At 49.8% G+C, this 19,391-nt stretch overlaps 1 protein-coding gene across 4 annotated transcripts in view; it reads left to right on the top strand.

Moving 5' to 3' along the window:
• Positions 1 to 19,391, top strand: part of PTK2B (protein tyrosine kinase 2 beta) — a 135,359-nt gene that overhangs the window by 99,765 nt on the left and 16,203 nt on the right. For 3 of the 4 annotated variants that reach the window (XM_064585352.1, XM_045880054.3, XM_045880053.3), the window contains 18 exons: positions 4,153 to 4,331; positions 4,862 to 4,949; positions 6,118 to 6,197; positions 9,547 to 9,609; positions 9,823 to 9,877; positions 10,305 to 10,445; positions 10,856 to 10,930; positions 11,528 to 11,629; positions 12,350 to 12,467; positions 13,017 to 13,056; positions 13,481 to 13,527; positions 14,237 to 14,287; positions 14,765 to 14,862; positions 15,875 to 15,959; positions 16,209 to 16,309; positions 16,550 to 16,665; positions 18,335 to 18,435; positions 18,635 to 18,724. In XM_064585352.1, coding sequence (XP_064441422.1) covers positions 4,153 to 4,331; positions 4,862 to 4,949; positions 6,118 to 6,197; positions 9,547 to 9,609; positions 9,823 to 9,877; positions 10,305 to 10,445; positions 10,856 to 10,930; positions 11,528 to 11,629; positions 12,350 to 12,467; positions 13,017 to 13,056; positions 13,481 to 13,527; positions 14,237 to 14,287; positions 14,765 to 14,862; positions 15,875 to 15,959; positions 16,209 to 16,309; positions 16,550 to 16,665; positions 18,335 to 18,435; positions 18,635 to 18,724 — 1,630 coding nt within the window. The remainder of the gene's footprint in view (positions 1 to 4,152; positions 4,332 to 4,861; positions 4,950 to 6,117; positions 6,198 to 9,546; positions 9,610 to 9,822; positions 9,878 to 10,304; positions 10,446 to 10,855; positions 10,931 to 11,527; positions 11,630 to 12,349; positions 12,468 to 13,016; positions 13,057 to 13,480; positions 13,528 to 14,236; positions 14,288 to 14,764; positions 14,863 to 15,874; positions 15,960 to 16,208; positions 16,310 to 16,549; positions 16,666 to 18,334; positions 18,436 to 18,634; positions 18,725 to 19,391) is intronic. The other variant, XM_064585353.1, reaches the window with a different exon arrangement.

Genomic DNA, 19,391 nt, shown 5'->3' with positions numbered 1-19,391 from the left:
ATTTATTTTATGTTATTCATTTATTCACTATTTTGTATGGAGATTTCAAATATGGTGGAATCACTTGGCTGGACTGATCTTCCGGCAGATGACAATGATAAAATCTGGACAAAATAACAAGGAAATGATCTTTAAAACCCTGGAGAGTGACCAGAACTAGCAGAGACTTGAGGGAAATCTGCTGGAGAGCAGAACTGCAAGGAATGAGATTTGCAAATTTCTGGCTTTTTGCCTGAGGGAGTGCCCTGGCCCCACCTCCTCCTTTGCTCTGTTCCTGGCTTTGCAGCCAATGCCAACCCCAATCTGGGAGGGGTGGGAGGGGCATAGAGCTGCAGCCTTACTGAGGGGCTTACTGGCTTGAGGGATCAGAGGATAGAATTTAGGGCTGACTGAGCTCAGCCGGAAGATTGAGGAAAATACCGGAGAAAAGGGAGCCACCAAAGGAGTGAACCCTGAAATAGAAAATTAACTTTAATTTTTTTTTAATTTTCAGAAGCATAAAAACTAACTATAAACATAAACATAAACTAGTTAGGAAGAAATTTAACAAAAGACCTGCAAAACTATACACCGAAAAGTGCAAAACTGCTGAGAAAAATTAAAGAAGAGTAAAATTAAGTGGAGAGATAACGTGTCTGCAGATTGGAAGACTCCACGATGTTAAGATGTCAATTCTCCCCCACTAAACTATAGATTTATCACAATCTCAATCATGATTCAGCAGGCATTTTAAATAGAAAGTGACAAGCTGATTCAAAAATGTATATGGAAATGCAGAGACCCAGAATAGCACAATAATCTTGGAGAGGAGATGGTAAAAGGTTGATGCTATTTGACTTTAAGATCTCCTGTAAAGCTCCAGTAATGCAGACAGTGTGGTACCAGCAGAGTAAAAATAAAGATCAATAGATCAGGAGTGAGAGTCCAGAAATAAACCTAAACTTATATGGCCAATTGATTTTGACAAAGGCAGTAAGACAATTCAATTGAAAAATGAAAGTCAACAACCACTGCTGAACAACCATAGATCTTTAAGAGAAAAAAAAAATTTTTTTTGACCCCTACCTCACACCACACACAAAAATCAATTCAAGATGGATCACAGACCTAAAAGGAAAAGTGAAAACTACAAAGTTTATCAAAGAGAATAGGAGAATATCTTCATGATTTGGAGGCAGGCAAAGATTTCTTAGTACGCAGAAAACACTGACATAAAAGAAAAATTTGATAAGTAAGACTTTACCAAAAGAAACTGTCAGGGAAATTAATAATAGGCACAGTAAAGACCTGGAGAAAGTATTTATAAAAACCATAAAAAGTACTTTTATCTAGAATCTATAAGGATCATCTACAACTCAATAATAAAAAGTCAACACAGAAAAATGGGCAAAGGATTGGAACAAATACTTCACAAAGGAAGATACATGAATGGCCAGATGAAAACATGCTCAATACCATTAGTCATCAGGGAGATGCAAATTAAAAGCACAGTGAGATACTATACATAACCATCAAAATGACTAATATTAAAGACTTCTAACACCAAATGTTGGTGAGGACATAGTGTAATGGACATCTCATATATCACAGTGGAAGTACAAAATGGAATGATCTCAGCAGCTTCTTAGAAAGTTAAACATATACATTTACCTTTGACACAGTAATTTCCATTACTAGGTATTTGTCCAAAGGAAATGACAACATATGTACACAAAAAAGACCTGTAGAATAATGTTCACAGTACTTTTATTCACAGTAGCAAAAAATAAGAAATATCCCAGGTATCCAGAAACAGGGGAATGAATTATATATACTAAATGTTTCCATCATATGAAGTTCTAGAACAGGTGAAACTAAGCAAAAATGGGAGGAAAAATTGGTTGCCTGGAGTTGGGGTGGGCATGGGCCTGAGAGTTGACCGAGAAGGGATATGAGGGAACTTTCTGGGGTGTCTTGAAAAGTTCTGTATTTTTTTTAAGATTATTTATATATTTATTTATTTGAGAGAGAGATAGTGAGAGAGAGCATGAATGGGGAGGAGAGGGAGAAGCAGGCTCCCCTCGAGCAGGGAACCCGATGCAGGGCTCGATCCCAGGACTCTGGGATCATGACCTGAGCCGAAGGCAGACACTTAACAGACTGACCCACCCAGGTGCACCTCTTTTTTTTTTTTTTTGAAGATTTATTCATCTGAGACACAGAGATACAGAGAAAGAGCATGAGCAGGGGGAGAGGCAGAGGGAGAGGGAGAAGGAGACTCCCTGCTGAGTCAGGAGACCGATGTGGGGCTTGATCCCAGGACCCCGGGATTATGACCTGAGCCAAAGGCAGGTGTTTAACCATCCGAGCCACCCAGGTGCCCCGAAAAGTTCTGTATCTTAATTATTGGCGTGTGGATTACACGCAAACTGTATAACTGACGTGTGCATTTTAATGTCTGTAAATTTTACCTTAAAGGAACTGTAAAAAGTGGTAATAGTTGAGTGGTGGTTGGGGGAGGTCAGTGGCAGAATGGATGAAGCAAGAATGGTTGAATGTTGGTAATTTTTGAAGCTGGGTGGTGTGTACATCGGGGTTTATTATACTTCTTTTGACTTCAGTGTACTTCATATATGTTTGAAATTTCCAATAGTTACAGGGGTCCCAGTCCTGGAGAAATTAGACATAGGCCAATAAGTTTCATTTGGGGCAGGGAAGGCTCTACATTTAAAAACACCAGAGGCTGGGACTCCAGGTGGGACTCGGGAGTAGCATGGAGCTCTGGATAATATAATCATGAGTGGACAGAGCAGTACAGAGGTTCAGTGGCAGGAGAAATGGGTGGAAATAATGACAAAATGGTCAACTTCACAGCCGTGAGCTCTCCCTTTGTCTGTGTCCCTCTTGCTGCAGGTCCCATTGATCACAGCCTTCTTCCCCATCCTAAGACCACAGTTCTGATTCCTGCACTGATTTGTTACAACTGTTAACGTGTGCTTTCTGTGCCTCGGTTTCCCTATCTATCCCACAGAGCAAGAGTTGATGGCTGTGATGGCATTTGCTTCCCTAATGGGGAAAGGATCTTTTAGGCTTAGGGTCTTTTAGCTTTACCACTGCATAGAATTGAAGAGGGCTGGTAGGAAGCAGAGCGGGACCAATGTATGTGGGTGCCCAGGCAGACCAATAATTTGGCATTCCTTTAAAACAGTGCTATTTAAATATGAGTTTAATATTTTATTAGTGAAAATAAGGAGAGTTTTAAAAATCTGCCTTTGATGGTACTTTCTACTCTGCTGGGAGTGGGCTCAATTCACCAATTACATGTGCAACCATATGAGAAACCTAAATTAAACTGAAACTAATGTGATTTCAGAATGAGGCAAGACCTTATAGATGGGTTTCCAGGCAGCTGCCCAGTGGGCCTCTTCTTGATCCAGCTCTGGCTTGAGGCCAGGAAATGATGGCATCAGTCTATGGGCAGGCTGGCTTCTCATCAACAAGAAAGCAGGAGTAGGAGGGTTCCTATGCTTCTTATGTGGAAACTGGGCCACTTAATCCATTAATGTGAGTCTCATCCTTTTGCCTTGTCCAGCCCCAGCACCCCATGAAGCAGCTTGGCCTAGTAGAAATCCTCAGAGTCCACTGGCCCCAGTTTCAAAACCCCAGCTTAATTCCATGTGCTGTGTAACCCACAGCAGTTGGTCATCAGCCAAATGGGGATGTAACACCTACTTCCCTGTGTTGTATGGATTCCATGAAATAATAATGTATGCAAGGGCCCTGGAGTGCCTACCACAGACCCTCGGTTATGCTGGCTAAATTGGAAGCCATTCAGAAGGTGATTTTACATGGCGGATGCTCAGTAATTATTCATCGGTTTGGTTGGAGTGGGCTGCAGAAGCACAGATTCTGTGCTCTTGGCCTCTGCTGCATTTTCTCCTTTGCTCCTACTCTCTCCTCTCCATTTCTCTGTCTCATTTTACCAAATCATTCATTCATCAGATAGAGCCCACTGTGCACTAAGCCTTGCACTAAGTGCTAGAGTACCAGAGATAAATGAGAAGTTAAGACGGAACCCCACGCTAGAGAATCATACTTCTGGGGGCTGCATGAGGACTGTGGGAACCTAGAAGGGGGCATCCCTGAATCCTGTCTCTCTATTCTCCTCCCCAGGATGTCATTGCCTCCATCCTGATGAGCGGACGGATTGGGCCCAACATCCAGCTGGCTGAGTGCTATGGGCTAAGGCTGAAGCACATGAAGTCGGATGAGATCCACTGGCTGCACCCACAGATGACGGTGGGGGAGGTGCAGGACAAGTATGAGTGTCTGCACGTGGAAGCCGAGTGGAGGTAGGAGAAGGGCCCTGGGCTCTCAAGTGGGGGGAGATGAGTATGGAGTGGGGAGGCCGTGGGAAGTCCTTCCTCAGAGCACTTCCCAACCTCTGAGAATCTCCTAGAAAATCTGGGTGGCATTTTAAGCCTAGTCCTCTTGCAGCATCCAATGCATGTATTGGCCAAAGCCTAACATGGGCTCATAGCACATCCCCCTCCCCAGGGCAGATATCAGGAACATCCCCAGGCAGGTTGCTCCTGGTACTATGGAGAAAGAGGAACAGTAGGGTAGGGAGGATAGAGAACCAGGTCAAGTGCTGATCTGCAAACCTAAGGAAAACAATTGCCAAGAGGGGGAAGAGTTGGAGAGTCAGGACTAGCGTTGACTACCACCTGCTGGCCTCCATGGTCCTCCACGGTCCTCCACCTGACCACAGAGGAGGGAAAGAAGAAGCAAGTCCTGAATGGGTGGCCATCGGCCTCATGGGCAGACCCTTACATGACCAGCTTCCCTGTGTCAACCAGAGAGTCTGAACTTCCTGTCCCAGGTATGACCTTCAAATCCGCTACTTGCCAGAGGACTTCATGGAAAGCCTAAAAGAAGACAGGACAACGCTACTTTATTTTTACCAACAGGTAGAAGTATTTTATCTTCCTGTCCCCAAGGTCCTATTACTCATCCTCACCTGGGGAAATAGAATGACAAAGCTCAGATTTTGGAGATCCCAGTCTAGGAAACTTATCTTGGGGATATACATGCCTTGGTCCCTGGTCAACGGTTCCAACCCTGGTTCTCTCATGGCTCATTGAGTTCTGGCTCACCCCGCCCCATATGCACAGCTCTTTTGGACTTTGCTGGTGGCTATTTACTGCTCAGGAGACCTGGTGGTGAGCAGACAGAGCAGGTCCAAAGAGAAGTGGTAGTCTTAGCACACGGACTCTCACATACCTGGCTTCTAGCCCAGCTCTGCCACCTCCTAACCCAGGATCTTCTAAGGGCTTAACTTACCTGCCTGAAGCTGTCTCCTCTCCTAGAAGATGGAGGTGATAATAATCATATTTACTTTCTAGGGTTGTGGTGAGGACCAAATGGTATCATTAGCAGGGGCTCGTGAACCGGCACTCTGAAGAAAAGCATCTCTGATGTATAGCACGTGCCAATTTCCATGGTGTAAATATTTCCCCACCATGGCATTTTTCAAGCTACCAGTATGAAATCATACAGCTTGCAAAACTTCAGAAGCTTTAATACCTGGCTTTCATGAGCTGCTGTAACACACCACCGGCTATAAGAAGGCAGGTAGCATGCCTGGCACAGGACGGGGCACAGTGGGTGCTGAGGACGCATGAGCCTGCTGCCCCTGTTGTCCGTCTGGTCCCTGCTCCCAACTGTATCTCCCTCCTGGTTTGCTGGACACGAAGCCAGACTCTGAATGTAAAGTGGGTGACATCTGTCACTACTTACCAACAAGACTTTGAATAAATGATGGGCTCGTGCTCAAATTCCAGTTTCTTTATCTCTAAAGTGAAGAGTGGAGAGGAGAATCTGAACTCCAGCTTCATAATCCTGGGTGGTTGGAAGCGCTTCCAAAAATCTGAGGGCCTTGGCCTATGGAGGCATGAGTCTAGACGGTTCTGGAGGGAGGCAGAGACTACACATTTGTGCCTGGTGGGGTGTGTGAGAGAGAGAGACGGCTTGGGGCTGCAGGATTGTATTCAAAGCACCCGCCATCTCCTGGGGCCTCTGTTCAGAGAAACAGGGAAGGAGGGTGTGACTCTCCACCTTGGCCTTTCTCCTCACCAGCTCCGGAATGACTATATGCAACGCTACGCCAGCAAGGTCAGCGAGGGCATGGCCCTGCAGCTAGGCTGTCTGGAGCTCAGGTATGTGGCCTCAAGGACCCTAGGGACTGGAGTTCTGGGCCAGCTCCGTCTGCCTCCAGGGTGGGAAACAAGAGTGGGTACATGGGGGGCGGTGACAAATGGTGGCTGACAGAGGGTAAGGTGCTCGCCATCTGGTCCTTAGAATAGAAGGGACAGCCCCATCTCGGGCCAGTGTCCCTCGCTTCCTTTGGCTGCCGCTGCTTTTCCCTCCAGGCTGCCTACTTCTTCCATCTATCTGCCATTCGAGTGATCCAGTAAATGTGTCTTTGAGCACTAGGCAAGGTCCTGGGAGATGTTTGAAGGTCGGGTTTCCAGCTGTGTCGTTCATTGCTATGTCCTCAGCTGCAGTAGGCACCGAGAAATCTGTATAGAATTAGTAAGTCATGCAGAGATGCCCTCAAACTTCCGGGTCTGGTCTGGGAGGTGACAGGTGTTAATATAAGGCAGAATGAAACAGGTGCCAAACATACACACATACGGAAGCCCTTAATCCTGCCTCAGGGATCAGGAAGAGGGGATCTGAACTTTCGAGGAAGGAGGATACATCCCATCCAGAGAAAATGGGGGGAATTGGGGGTGGGAGAGAGTACATTCTCAGTCCAGCGTTCGGTAGAAAGAAGAGAACAGCCTAGAAGGTAGTGGGAGATGAGCAGAGGAGGTCAGTCAGACCTGATTATGGAAGACTTTGAGTGACAGACTAAGAAATAGGCTTTATTCTAGGCTGTGGAAGCATTCGGGGCAGAGGAGGGTGAGTGGTTAAAGCTGTGCCTAGGACTCTCTTGACCAGAGCAGACCATTCAGTTTCACCATCGGTCATATCCATCCGTTCTTTCATCTGTAAAATGGGAATGATGATAATAGTAGTAACCCTATAGGATTGTTATAAGGAATTAATGAGTTAATGTATTTAAAGTACTTACAACGATAGGGACAGAATAGTAATTATTTATTGTTTGTATGACTTTTTTCTCTTCACCCTTATTTATTATTTATTTTTAATAGACCTTTTTTTAAGAACAGTTTTAAATTCGAAGCAAAGTTGAGAGGAAGGTGTAGAACTTGCGTGCCCACACACACACATGGTCTCCCCACTATCAGCATCCCCTACCAGCGTGGGACATTTGTAATCGATGAACCTACATCGACACATGATTATTACCCAAAGTCCATAGTTTACATTGGGGTTCATTCTTGATCTTGTGCATTCTGTGGATTTTGGTAAGGGTATGTTGTCCTTTATCCCCCCCCCACCCCCAACCATTACAGTGTCATGTGGAATAGCTTCACTGCTCTAAAATCCTCTGGGCCCCACCTATTCATCCCTCCCTCTCCCAACTCCTGGCAACCACTCACATTTTTACTATCGCCATAATTTGCCTTTTTCAGAACGTCATAGAGTTGGAATCATACCTAATTAATTTTTTATTGATTTCTTAGAAGTGCTCTGTAAATGCCAAATATTTTATCTATATGACCCCTCTAAGTTAAAATGTGAAATTCATGGGCCACATGCTACCTTCCCAGTGTGAGGAACCAAGTAGCCCCCCTTCACCTGAGACACCCAGGACCACTGCCCACTCCCAGCAGAGTCCCAGAACAGTCTGACCTAAATACTCAGAGTGAATGTGTACCCCAAGAGTAGTTGAGTAGGAACTGGTAATAAGTAAAGATTGGAGAAAGAGCATTCAGCTTGCTTCAGAAGGCATTTTATCTCATAGTTAATTTATAAATGTTGGTAATGAGTTAATATTTCTGTTGCTTTTTAGAAGAAAAACACAGCCAACTGGATTTTGCATAAATGCTTCTTTACCTTCTGCTGTTTTTACCTAGGCATCAGTCATGGGCCTATGCCTGCCCATGCCCTGCTTTCCACCTAGTGTTAGCTGGTCAGAATGGCAAACCTGGTCTTCACAGAGCCAGTCAGACCCCCTCTACACTCAGAGCATGCCTGTGAAGTGTCCATCACAAGCAGTATGGTGGCCATAGATTCTTCCCACTGAGCCGGCTCCAGGGTCTTAGCATCTTGAAGGCTCCCCTTCCTCATGCCCACCCCACCTCCCCTACCCTATATAGATCTGCTGTACTCATGCTTCGCTCTACCAGGCCCTGATTGGCTCTGTGCACTAGATTGTGAAATCCTATCAAATCCTAGAAGTTGGCATTGGCATCTCATTGCCTGGCACAGACTGAGAGTGCAGTATGTACTTGAATGAATGGATAACCCTGAAAGATCTAAAACCCTCTTCTCTGATGGGCATTTGCCAACATTTATTCTGTTAGAATTAAGTAAGTGCGTACAGCAAGCCAATTTGTTTAGTTACCTAGGAGTACATTTTGCAGCTCCCTCGAGCCAGCGGGAATGGCTGGAGGTCATGTTGTCTATAACCAACACTCCACAGGCATGCTCTGAGGTTTTCTGTGAACCTGGGGGGCAAATGGGTAACACTGGCTCAGAAAACTTTCTAAAGCTGCCGTGATGGGCCGTGTGGAAATTTGGGATCTTAACCGTAAACATTTTCAGGTAGAAGTAGGAGGAGAATGACCGTCCATCCAGGGGAGAACTCTGGATAGGCTCCTCATGTCCTACAAGTGAATATCATCCCTACTGACCTGTTGTTTGGTTTCCAGAGTTTGGGCCTGCTTTAATCAGCTGGCCTGCTCCTCCGGGATCTGCTATCCCATTCTGTCAGACACCCAATAGAGAGAAGTGGGTCAAGGAAGAACATTCTTCCCAGATCCCTGAGCTCTCTCCTTGGATCAAGCTCTCAGGGTTTCTCCATCTCAGCAATAGGGACATTTGGGGCTGGATAATTCTTTGGTTGGGGGGTCATCCTGTGAATTGTAGAAGATTTAACAGCATCCCTGGCCTCTACACACTAGATGCTGGTGGGACCACCCTCCTCCTAACCAGATGTGACAACCAAAGATTTCCAGACATTGCCAAATGTTTCCAGGCTGGAGAGGGAGGTGTAAAATTGCCCCTGGTTGAGAACCACTGAATTGGGCCATTAGAGGGCCATATACTCGAGCCACTCAATGCTAGGCCTTCCAACGATCATTATTGGCTGCCTTGGGTCATTTGTTTTTAGAGGTCACAGATAGAATCACCATCTTCCTCCTCTGCCCCAAAACTGGGCAGTCCTAGAGCTGGGCCTCCCAAAGCACAGGGATATATATATATGTATATATATAATTTTTTTTTTACTCTCGTAATGTTCTCCTTTCCTTTGGTTACTACATTTGGAAGAGGAAAGGGAGCTTCTAGACCAATGTGTGGCATTAGGTGACCCCAGTCTAATGGCCTTGTTCTCCAACCATGAACCTGTCCATGACTTCTCTCTCTCTCCAGGCGGTTCTTCAAAGACATGCCCCACAATGCACTTGACAAAAAGTCCAACTTCGAGCTCCTGGAGTAAGTTTTGACACTGGCCCTCGCCTCTCCTGCCTTCCTTCCTTGCTGCCCTGCTTTTCCTATTCACTCCCTACCTTGTTCATCTCCAGACCAGAGAGCCAGGCAGGACCCATCCCCCGGTCCTCAAGCCATCTTGCCTCTTCCTGATTGGCCTGAAGTCCTGGATTGGGGGTGAGGGAGAGTCAAATGTCACTTCCCCCCCTCTTCTTTCAGGAAGGAAGTGGGGCTGGACCTGTTTTTCCCAAAGCAGATGCAGGAGAACTTAAAGGTGAGGAAACCACTGGGCAAGGGGCTCAGAGAGACCCCCTTTGTGTTGGCCTCCAGGACTGGAGCTAATGGCATTGGACTGGGGGTACTCGGGAAAGCCAGGGTATCTGTGGGCATAGGACCACTAAAAGCATCTAGTGAGCCCTTTCTGTGGCTGGCAATTAGGAAACCTGGCTTCATTTCCACATCAGAGGCCAATTAGCTTTGTGGCCTGGGGATGCTACTTCCCATGCTTCCCTGCCAGGGCTATGGTGAGCCTCCCTTGAGACAGTAGGTATGTGGTTTAGGTAACAGCTCGCTGCTGCTCTCGTGGCAAAGGCCTGGGGACCATCCTCCAGCAGCAGAAAGGTTTTTGGTGAGATCAGGGAGGGAATCAGAGCTTGGAGGAGCAGGGCCCGCTCATCACTGACCATGCCCCCCCACCCCAGCCCAAGCAGTTCCGGAAGATGATCCAGCAGACATTCCAGCAGTACGCCTCACTCAAGGAGGAGGAGTGTGTCATGAAGTTCTTCAACACCCTCGCGGGCTTTGCCAACATCGACCAGGAGACCTATCGCTGTGAACTCATTGTAATGCCACGTCCTTTTTACTCTCTCCCTGACCTGAATTCCAGGCCTCTCGGGGAACAGACCCATGAGGCCAACATGGGGGGCCAAGAAGGGGTGTGCTTGCTTGTAGCAGCCCACATAAGCCAAGATCCTTGGGCAGCTGGGCCTCACCAACATACTGTCAAATGCAGCCAATGGTAACCCACTTGCCTGAGGAAGGGAACTGAAATCTTGGCTACAGATTCTGGAGGTCGGCAGAGTAGCAGGGTGTTGGGAGGAGAGTAATCTGTCTGGCAGGGTTTGAAGATTGAAGGAGCTGGAGGGCTCAGGAGACAGTGGCCTGTATCTAACTTAGTGAGCTTTTTTTCAAATTTCTGAAATAGGAGGGAGACAGAACTGAAGCAACAGTCCTCTCTTTCCTTTTATTCCAGCAAGGATGGAACATTACTGTGGACCTAGTCATCGGCCCTAAGGGCATCCGCCAGCTGACAAGTCAAGATGCAAAGGTAGAGAGAAAGAAGGGCAGGCTGCACCCAGCCCCAGGCTAAGCGTCTTCCCCTCTCTGCTGCCTCCCACCTTGTCGTGCTTTTCAGTTGTTCCTTCCCCTTGCTGAGATCAGAGAGGCCCTTGATATGAATAGCCATAGAGAGAGTGTTTGGAGCATGGGGCAGATGGCTCTTTACTTCCCTGTGCTATCCCCTACACAGAGGCTGGGGGGCAGGGGTGGTTTGCGGGGAAGAGAACACAGAAGGGCACCATCACTGCTCTTCTGGCTTAGATAAAACAGTTGCTCTGGCAATGGCAACATGGGACAATCGTTCCCCTGGAAGTCAAAAGACCTGGGGGGGGGGTCCCAGTCCTGGCTCTATCACCAATGTGGCATATGACTTGGGGCCAGTCCTGGCTCTCTAGACCCATCTTCTCTTCTGCAAAGTGAGGAGCTTAGACCAGATGATCCTTTCAGTCTTCATTGTCTTTGATTCTCTCTTCATCCCACGGGGAGGCTCTCAGTGCTTCCTTACAACCCCTCCCCCTGGACTGACCAATCTTCATGGCCCGACCCCAGGAGTGGGATGGTCTGAAGGGTCCCTCCTTTCTTACAGCCCACCTTCCTGGCCGAATTCAAGCAGATCAAGTCCATCAGGTGCCTCCCCCTGGAGGAGGGCCAGGCAGTACTGCAGTTGGGCATTGAAGGCGCCCCCCAGGTGAGCATCTCTGGGCCCCTGGCAGCTCTGAAACAAGGGCATGCAACCGCAGGGCAAGATTCCTTGCGTAGGTCAGCCTGGCTTCTGGGATCTTGCTAAGAAAACTGCACCTATTTCTCAGACAAGGTACCAGGTTGACAATAAAATTATAAGGGAAATGTATCAGGAAGCAAAGCTGTTTAAAAATGTCAAGAAATAAGTTGGGGAAGTTTTTAGAGTGGGTGAAGTGACCAGAAATCAAGGTACATATGAGAGGTCTAACTTTGAACAAGTGAATGATGACTCAGTAACAGGACCTCCGAGGACCTGGGCTTTTTGTGGGTGGAAGAATCAGAGAGAACTCAGACTGCAAACTGATTGTCTATCTCCCATTTCATCTGTCTGTGCCTACCCACTCCTTCTTCTCCTAGTTTCTGCTCTTACCTGTGGAGCACCTCCTAGGTACAAGGCATTGTGCTATGCACTCAGAGACCAAAATAAGTCCTAGCTGAAACTGGCCTTCCTAGGGTTTAGGGTCACCAGTGGGGAGGGATGATGAGTGCACCCCCTGGTGGCAGTGGGGAATGCAAGCCGAGCCCGGGACAGGTGCTGATGGATTCCAGGCAGGAGATGGGTGGTGTCGTCTGCTCCTTCCGAGTATGCAGTTTCTTCTCCAGTCCTGTGGGGCAGACTCTAGCCAAGGCTTTTGGGTCTCATCCTTGGCTGGTCTCTTCTCTGCAGTCCTTGTCCATCAAAACCTCCTCTCTGGCAGAGGCCGAGAACATGGCTGACCTGGTGGACGGTTACTGCCGGCTGCAGGGGGAGCACAAAGGCTCTCTCATCATTCATCCCAAAAAAGGTGAGTTTCCATTTAAAGGCAAACTGGCCCAATGAGCAGATGTGGCACAAGCCCCCAGAGGCAGAGCAGGAGAAGCGAAACCATTGACCAAGATGTGAATGAAGAGGCTCTGGAAGTGGGACGAGGTGCTTGCCGAGTCCTTGCATCACAAGGATGCTCCTTGTGGACCCATCCTGGGTCCTTAGCTGCAGGCCCTGGCCAAAGGCAGTTTGGGGGCTGGCTTCTGGAGCGGAGGTGTTTGTAGCCCCAGGAAGAGCAAAGTTAGTGTTAGAACATGACTGGCCCCTCCTGTGAACATATGTCTATTTGGGGATGGGATCAGGAAGCAGGGGTCCGGGTTGGAACATGTGGGTGGTGGCAGAAAGAAACTCGAGAATTTCTTCTACTAAGAGGACTCTAATTCAGGCCAGCTTCCACTCCGACTTTCAGAGGATTCGGAATGGTGGGAAGGGGTCCCCCGTGTGTCGGTTCATAGGAGAAGTGAGGTCAGCCATCCATCCAGGACCCTGTGTCCCTGGCTCCAGCTCCCCCTTTCTGCCCTCTCCCTAGATGGTGAGAAGCGGAACAGCCTGCCCCAGATCCCCATGCTGTGAGTACAACGGGAAGACAGGGAACAAGGTCTGCACTCAGCCTGTGTCTTCCTGGGAGGAGGCAGAACAAATAGGGTCTCTGGTTTCCAGGCCCCAGGGGAGAACACGGGAACCCCGGCATTTCGCAAGTGGCAATTTCTCACCAGTAAATTTCACCCCATCAGTCCCTGCAAGGGTAGCCCTGTGTCCTAATGCCGTCTGGCCTCATCGTATGGAGAATGGCGCGTCCCCTCTTTCCTGCCCCCTGGCAGCGGGGGCCGTGTTCCCGGGCTGGTGTCACCAGAACAGGGTGCTCCTCCGCCGAGCAGGCGGGGGGACAGGGGCAGCTGACCTCCAGGAGGGGCGGCCGGGAGAGGGTGGGCCGGGGCCGTGTTGTCGGGCTCTGAGTTCCCCGGGCTCCTGCCCTTTCTTCTCCTCCTACAGCAGCCTGGAGGCACAGCAGCCCCACCTCTCAGACAGCGGCGGCCTAGGTGAGTCTGCCCATCTGCAGTCCTCTACCTGTGTCCAGAGCCTCTCTTCTGCCTGCTCTTGTGTATTGCCACGGATTCCCTCAAAGTTGCAGAAAAGCGCACTTCCCCTATGACTTCTCAGTGACAGCTTAAAGCGTCATTAATCCTAAGAGCTAACACGTATTCACCGGTTAATACAGGGCACCATGTTTGTCTGAGCTCAGGCCGCCATGACAAACACCACAGCCGGGGGGCGCCATACTCCTGACCTCCCCTAAGCCTAATCACCAGCCCCCAAAGGCCTCGCCTCCAGATACCTCACACTAGGGGGTCGGGATCTCAACATATGAATTTGGGGGAGAGACATTCAGTCCCCAGCAGTGTTAAATCCATCATAGGTATTCTTTTATTTGATCTTTAAGATATTCCCTGGAAACATTCATTTCACAGAAAGAAAAACTGAGATTGAGGGAGACCAACTTGCCCTAAATAATGCAACCAGGCAGTAGTGAGCAGGGATTCAAGTCAAGGTGCCCTAGGCTCTGTGGCCACGCCAAAACGTGGGACGGGAGCCCCAGTTCTTGCCTGGCTCCCCTTCCCTCCACCACTCCCCTCCCTGGGATGTCAGCCTTGGTTTTGCTGGCCTGCATGTGGGAGCCCCATGCCCGGTTCCTGGTGGTGCCCGCTGAGAGCATCTTACCCATAGGATGTTCTCTTTCTGTCATTCCAGAATCAGACATCTATGCTGAGATTCCCGATGAGACCCTGCGAAGGCCCAGAGGTAGATCTCTGGCCCCACCACAATGGCCACAGCCAGGGCCCGATGAAGTAACATTGTGGGGACACCTGTGACACCCCAAGGGGATTTTATTTCCTTCCTTCGTCCTCTCCCATGTGTGCCTCAGACAGGGACAAACCGAAGTGAAATACCTTTGATTTGAAAGCTGAGATCATTCTTTTGTCCCCACACTATTGACCTTGTGTGTGCCTGTGATGTGTGTGGGGATCCTAAGAGTGTGGATATGAGACCTGGCCTTCAGAGGGAACAGGGTGGTGGTTTTTCTCCAAGTCTGAGATGATGGAACCTTCTAGAACCCCTTTTCCAGGCCAACTCCTGCATCTTACCTGAGATGTTGTTAAGGGGTTTGGTGATGCCTGGGCAGGAGGGGAGCAGAGCCTGGCATTGGGTCCTACAAATACTCAGATTCCCAGGGGCACCCGTGGATAGTGAGACTCTCTGCTCTTTCCACCTGCCCAGGTCCGCAGTATGGCGTCACACGGGAAGATGTGGTCCTGAATCGGATTCTTGGTGAAGGCTTTTTTGGGGAGGTCTATGAAGGTGTCTACACAAATCACGTGAGTTCCAGACTCTTCACGGACACTCCTCTCCCACTTTTCCATAGAATGAAAGGGGAGTTCATATATTCTGGGGTTGGAGTAGCCACCATGATATGTGGCTCTTCATCCACTTGGCATTTGCAGTATTTATGAAATACCCAGGGAGTGATGGAAGCAAGAGTCATTTCCCAGAAGGATAGCAAGCCCAGGGAGTAAAATGGAGGCAGGACCTGGGGAAGAGTTGGCTGAATCTTGATGGGCAAGAACATGGGGAAGTGTGAGAAAATGTAGCTCTGGGAAGAGGAAGAGCAGGATCTGAGGCAGGGGCTAGTTTTGAGGCCCCAGTGGGGTGGGACCCTGCAGAAAGGGTAGAGCCAAGGAAAAGAGGCAGCAAAAATGCAAAAGCCAACAATAAAAAGAGAGAAAGAGACTGGAACACTGTGTCGGATGGCTTTGCACATGCACTCCACACACACCCACGAACAATGGGCAGAGCACTGGCCCTGAGCCTCAGTGTCCTGATCTGGACGGCCAGAGGCTTTAGTCTCAAAGGTCCTTTCTAGTCCTGACATACCCTAATCAAGAAGCAATGAAGTCAGGGGGCGCCTGGGTGACACAGTCGGTTAAGTGTCCGACTCTTGGTTTCGGCTCAGGTCCTGATCTGAAGGTCGTGGGATCGAGCCCCATGTCGGGCTCCGCACTCAGCATGGAGTCTGCTTGAGATTCTCTCTCCCTCTCCCTCTGCCCCTCCTGCTCATACACTCTCTCTCTCTCTCTAAAATAAATAAATAAATCTTAAAAAAAAAAAGGCAGTTAAGTCAGGAGTCAGAGAGGAGTGGAGAAAGAGAGTGGGGGGAAGAAGGAGGAAAAGGAGGAAGGTGCCTGGCAGAGACCAGGAGGCCCAGATGTTGCCTGTCTTCCCTCAGCTGTCAGCCAAGCCTGTGGGATGACCATGGCGATGCCAGGGAGGGGACACTTTCTTTTGAGTCCTGGGCTGGCCCAAGGGGCTCTGAACAGACTTTCATTGCAGAAAGGGGAGAAAATCAATGTCGCCGTAAAGACCTGTAAGAAGGACTGCACTCTGGACAACAAGGAGAAGTTCCTGAGTGAAGCAGGTACATGTCCCCTGGGAAGTGACACAGCCCCCGTGAGTGAGAAAAGACCCCGTGAGATGACACGGACCTGGATGTCCGAGATGGGAGAGGGGCCTGGAATCAGGGATGGGGAGAGTGCGAACAGCACAGGGACCTCCTTCAGGAGGAGGGGTTTCCCTCCCCGTTTCTCCCAGTTGGGACAGCCCAGCCTGTTTCCCCGTATTGGACCTTAGGGCCACTCTGGCCCATCCCTCTTGCCCCCAATTTCAGTGATCATGAAGAATCTCGACCATCCACATATCGTGAAGCTGATCGGTATCATTGAAGAGGAGCCCACCTGGATCATCATGGAATTGTATCCCTACGGTGAGGTGAGCTGGGGATGGCAGGAGTGGAACCCTGTTGAGCTGGGCCTCCGGTGGGATGCATTTAGAGCATGGACCCTTCACTCCCAGCTTCCTGCCCTCTGTATTCAGCCCAAACAACCCAGAGATCGTGTGTAGGGGATATTTCTGGAACATCTTGCCAACTTGGGTTTGCCGGGGAAGGGCTTGGTGGCTGCCCGCGGAGTCTGTGCCGGGGTCCTGATGGCATCTTCCCTCTTCCTACAGCTGGGCCACTACCTGGAGAGAAACAAGAACTCCTTGAAGGTGCTCACTCTCGTCCTGTACTCGCTGCAGATTTGCAAGGCCATGGCTTACCTGGAGAGCATCAACTGTGTCCATAGGTGGGGCTGGGGAGAAAGCTGGGCTCCTCGATCTGACCGTGGAGGGGTTGGGGTCATGCGGGGCTTTGGAGTCACACAGACAAGTATTGAGACCCCAGCATTAGTCCTGCCTCACATGACAAGTCGAGCACCTGCTAGGAACCCATTGCCTCATCTGAAAGGTGGAATCGTCATACGTGCCTCATGGCATTGTTATTAAGACTAAATCTAAAGTGCGGGGCATCTGATTGTAGCTCGGCTCCATCTAGCCAGTTTCCCGGTGGGGTCTAGGAAATTGCTCCCCCACTTGCACGGAGCTGGCTCACCCATTTGGTGGCATGCGGCCCAGGCAGGGGGATGGGACTGGGGCAGCACCAGGAAGATCCTGGGGTCTGGGCCCTTCCCAGCCTGAGCAGCTGCCCCCCCCCCCCCGCCCCGTCCTTAGCAGCCCAGCTGCCAAGTCCTCTCCTCCCTCTGGCTGGGGGGTGGGCCCCTTCTCCACCTGGCTTTGTTCCCAGTCCCTGAAAGGAGGTTCCAGCCACAAGGGATGTGATCCCCTGGAGGAGACAAAGGGGGTGCTCCCAGAATATTGGGGTGAGTAGATGAATTCTTCAACCCAACACCATGGACGTGGGATATGTGGTCTTGTGGGTGATACTATGCAAAGCAATGTGTGGGGATATAAACGTTCATTCATTCATTCCATTCACTCATTCAACACCTCTGGAACTTCTACCCTGTGTCTCCAAGTGCTGTCCTTGGCTCTGGGATAAAGTTGTAGTCAAAACAGACCCAAACTCCCTTTCCTTGTGGAGCTTACCTTCTAGGATGAGGGTGAAATTCGAGATGTAAATAAATAGATAAATAGTCATGAGGGGAAGGTGGTGGGATAACAGATCTGTTTCCCTTGTTTGTTTGGGTGAAGCTGTCCTGCTTTGAAGTCAGCTTTTCAGTAATAAAGACAAATGATAGGGAATGGAGCCTGCCTGTGAGAAGCAAGCAGATGACCCTGGGTTAGAAACGATGCCAGGAACATGAGGTACACTGAGTCAGTGGGTGCTCCCCAGAGAGGGATGAGAGCTCAGCTCTGGAGTTAGGCTGCCTGGGCTGACCCCTTTCCCCACCCGGGGAACCTACTGGGCAAGCTCCCTCGGCTCTCTGTGCCCCCCAGCCCCGTCTCCTCCTCTGTGCCGGGGCTGGTGGGGGGCGTCTGAGGGTCTGTCTGTCACAAGGCAGGGTATGTACAGAATTTGGGTGGTCCTGACCATCCTAGTGCTCCCTAGAGGGTATCTGGGAGCTGTTGCTCTTAACCACGACAAAAGCCTACAGTCCAATGGAGTTGCAGAAGCAGGGGAGAATAGTGACCAGGAAAGGTGCTGGGGCTCTCCCTTGAAGAATCAGCAGGGTGACAACATTCCTGGCAGAGGGGAGGATACAGCCTGCAGGGCAAGTGTGCGGAGCAAGTCCTGGGAACCTGAAGTTGGCTTCACACTGGAGCCACGTGAGGAGGGGTGATGGGAGATAAAGCTCCCCAGGGAGGTAGAAGGAGGTGGCTGAGGGCCTCGTGTGTGGGGGGACCTGGACGGCCAGCCCAGCCTCTTGGGGCCCTAGCCGGCACTCTTCTCCTTTACCTCTCTGTCCATCTGTCTGTCAGAACAAAACATTCTGAACCTCCACATCTCTCTCCCAGGGACATCGCTGTCCGAAACATCCTGGTGGCCTCCACTGAGTGTGTGAAGCTGGGGGACTTTGGCCTTTCCCGGTACATTGAGGATGAGGAGTATTACAAAGGTGAGGGATATTCAGCCCCGGACTTGTCCCTGGAGGGGTCGCTGCAGCCCCACCCCACCCCAAAAAAAGAAAGAAAGAAGGAAAGGCTACAGTTGGTCAAGCCCAGGCCAAGGGTTTCTGGAGAATAGGCTGTAATTCTGGATAATTCTGGATCTTTCTTCACAAAATAACCCCTGTGAATCTCTTTGCCCACCCAAAGCCTCTGTGACCCGTCTCCCCATCAAGTGGATGTCCCCTGAGTCCATCAACTTCCGCCGCTTTACAACAGCCAGTGACGTCTGGATGTTTGGTGAGTGGAGTTTCAGAAGAGCATGGGAAAGGGTTCTGATTCTCCCCTCCATGACCAGGCTAACGGGGTACAGGAGGCAGAGAGGTCTGGCCCCCCATCCCTGGGTTGCAAGGGTTCTGTTTTTCTGTGGCCACTGAGAAGTCCCAGAAGTGGGGGGCCCGTGGTGGGTTGGGGATGATATGGGCTAAAGGCCTGCCTGGACACTATTGGTTAGTATTCCTGGAAAAGGCTCCTGAGGGGAGCATGCACTCCACCAACCAGTCCCAGGGACTGATGTGATCCCCTAGAGGGGATCAAACTCTGAAGTTTGTTCTGAGAAGGAGGTATAGGGAGAAAACAAGACCAGGTGATAGATGGACAGCCCCTGACAGAGCACACAGCCACGTAGATTATCCCTCTCAGTTCTCCACAGCCAGCCCAGTAAAAGCTCATTATTATTATTCCCATTTTCCAGATAAGGAAACTGAGGTTCAAGCAGGCCAGGGGCTTGTGTTGGCAGCAAGTGTTGGTGCTAGGCTTCAAACCCCAGCTTTCCGATAGAGTCTTCACTCCCTCTTAAGGGAAGGCACTGGTGGTCCCAACAATATGCCCTTTGGCCCCTCTTCCTTGTCCCACAAAATCTAATAGCTCCCTGTGGAAGGGCTCTAGGGAGGGGATCCTTGGTTCA

The sequence above is a fragment of the Mirounga angustirostris genome, unplaced genomic scaffold (genome assembly GCF_029215605.1).
Source record: "Mirounga angustirostris isolate CCGP_5_RB_7025 unplaced genomic scaffold, mMirAng1.0.hap1 SCAF_2, whole genome shotgun sequence".
NCBI lineage: Eukaryota > Metazoa > Chordata > Mammalia > Carnivora > Phocidae > Mirounga > Mirounga angustirostris.
The sequence above is the reverse complement of the archived record's forward strand: the minus strand, read 5'-3'. Positions and strand labels throughout refer to the sequence as shown.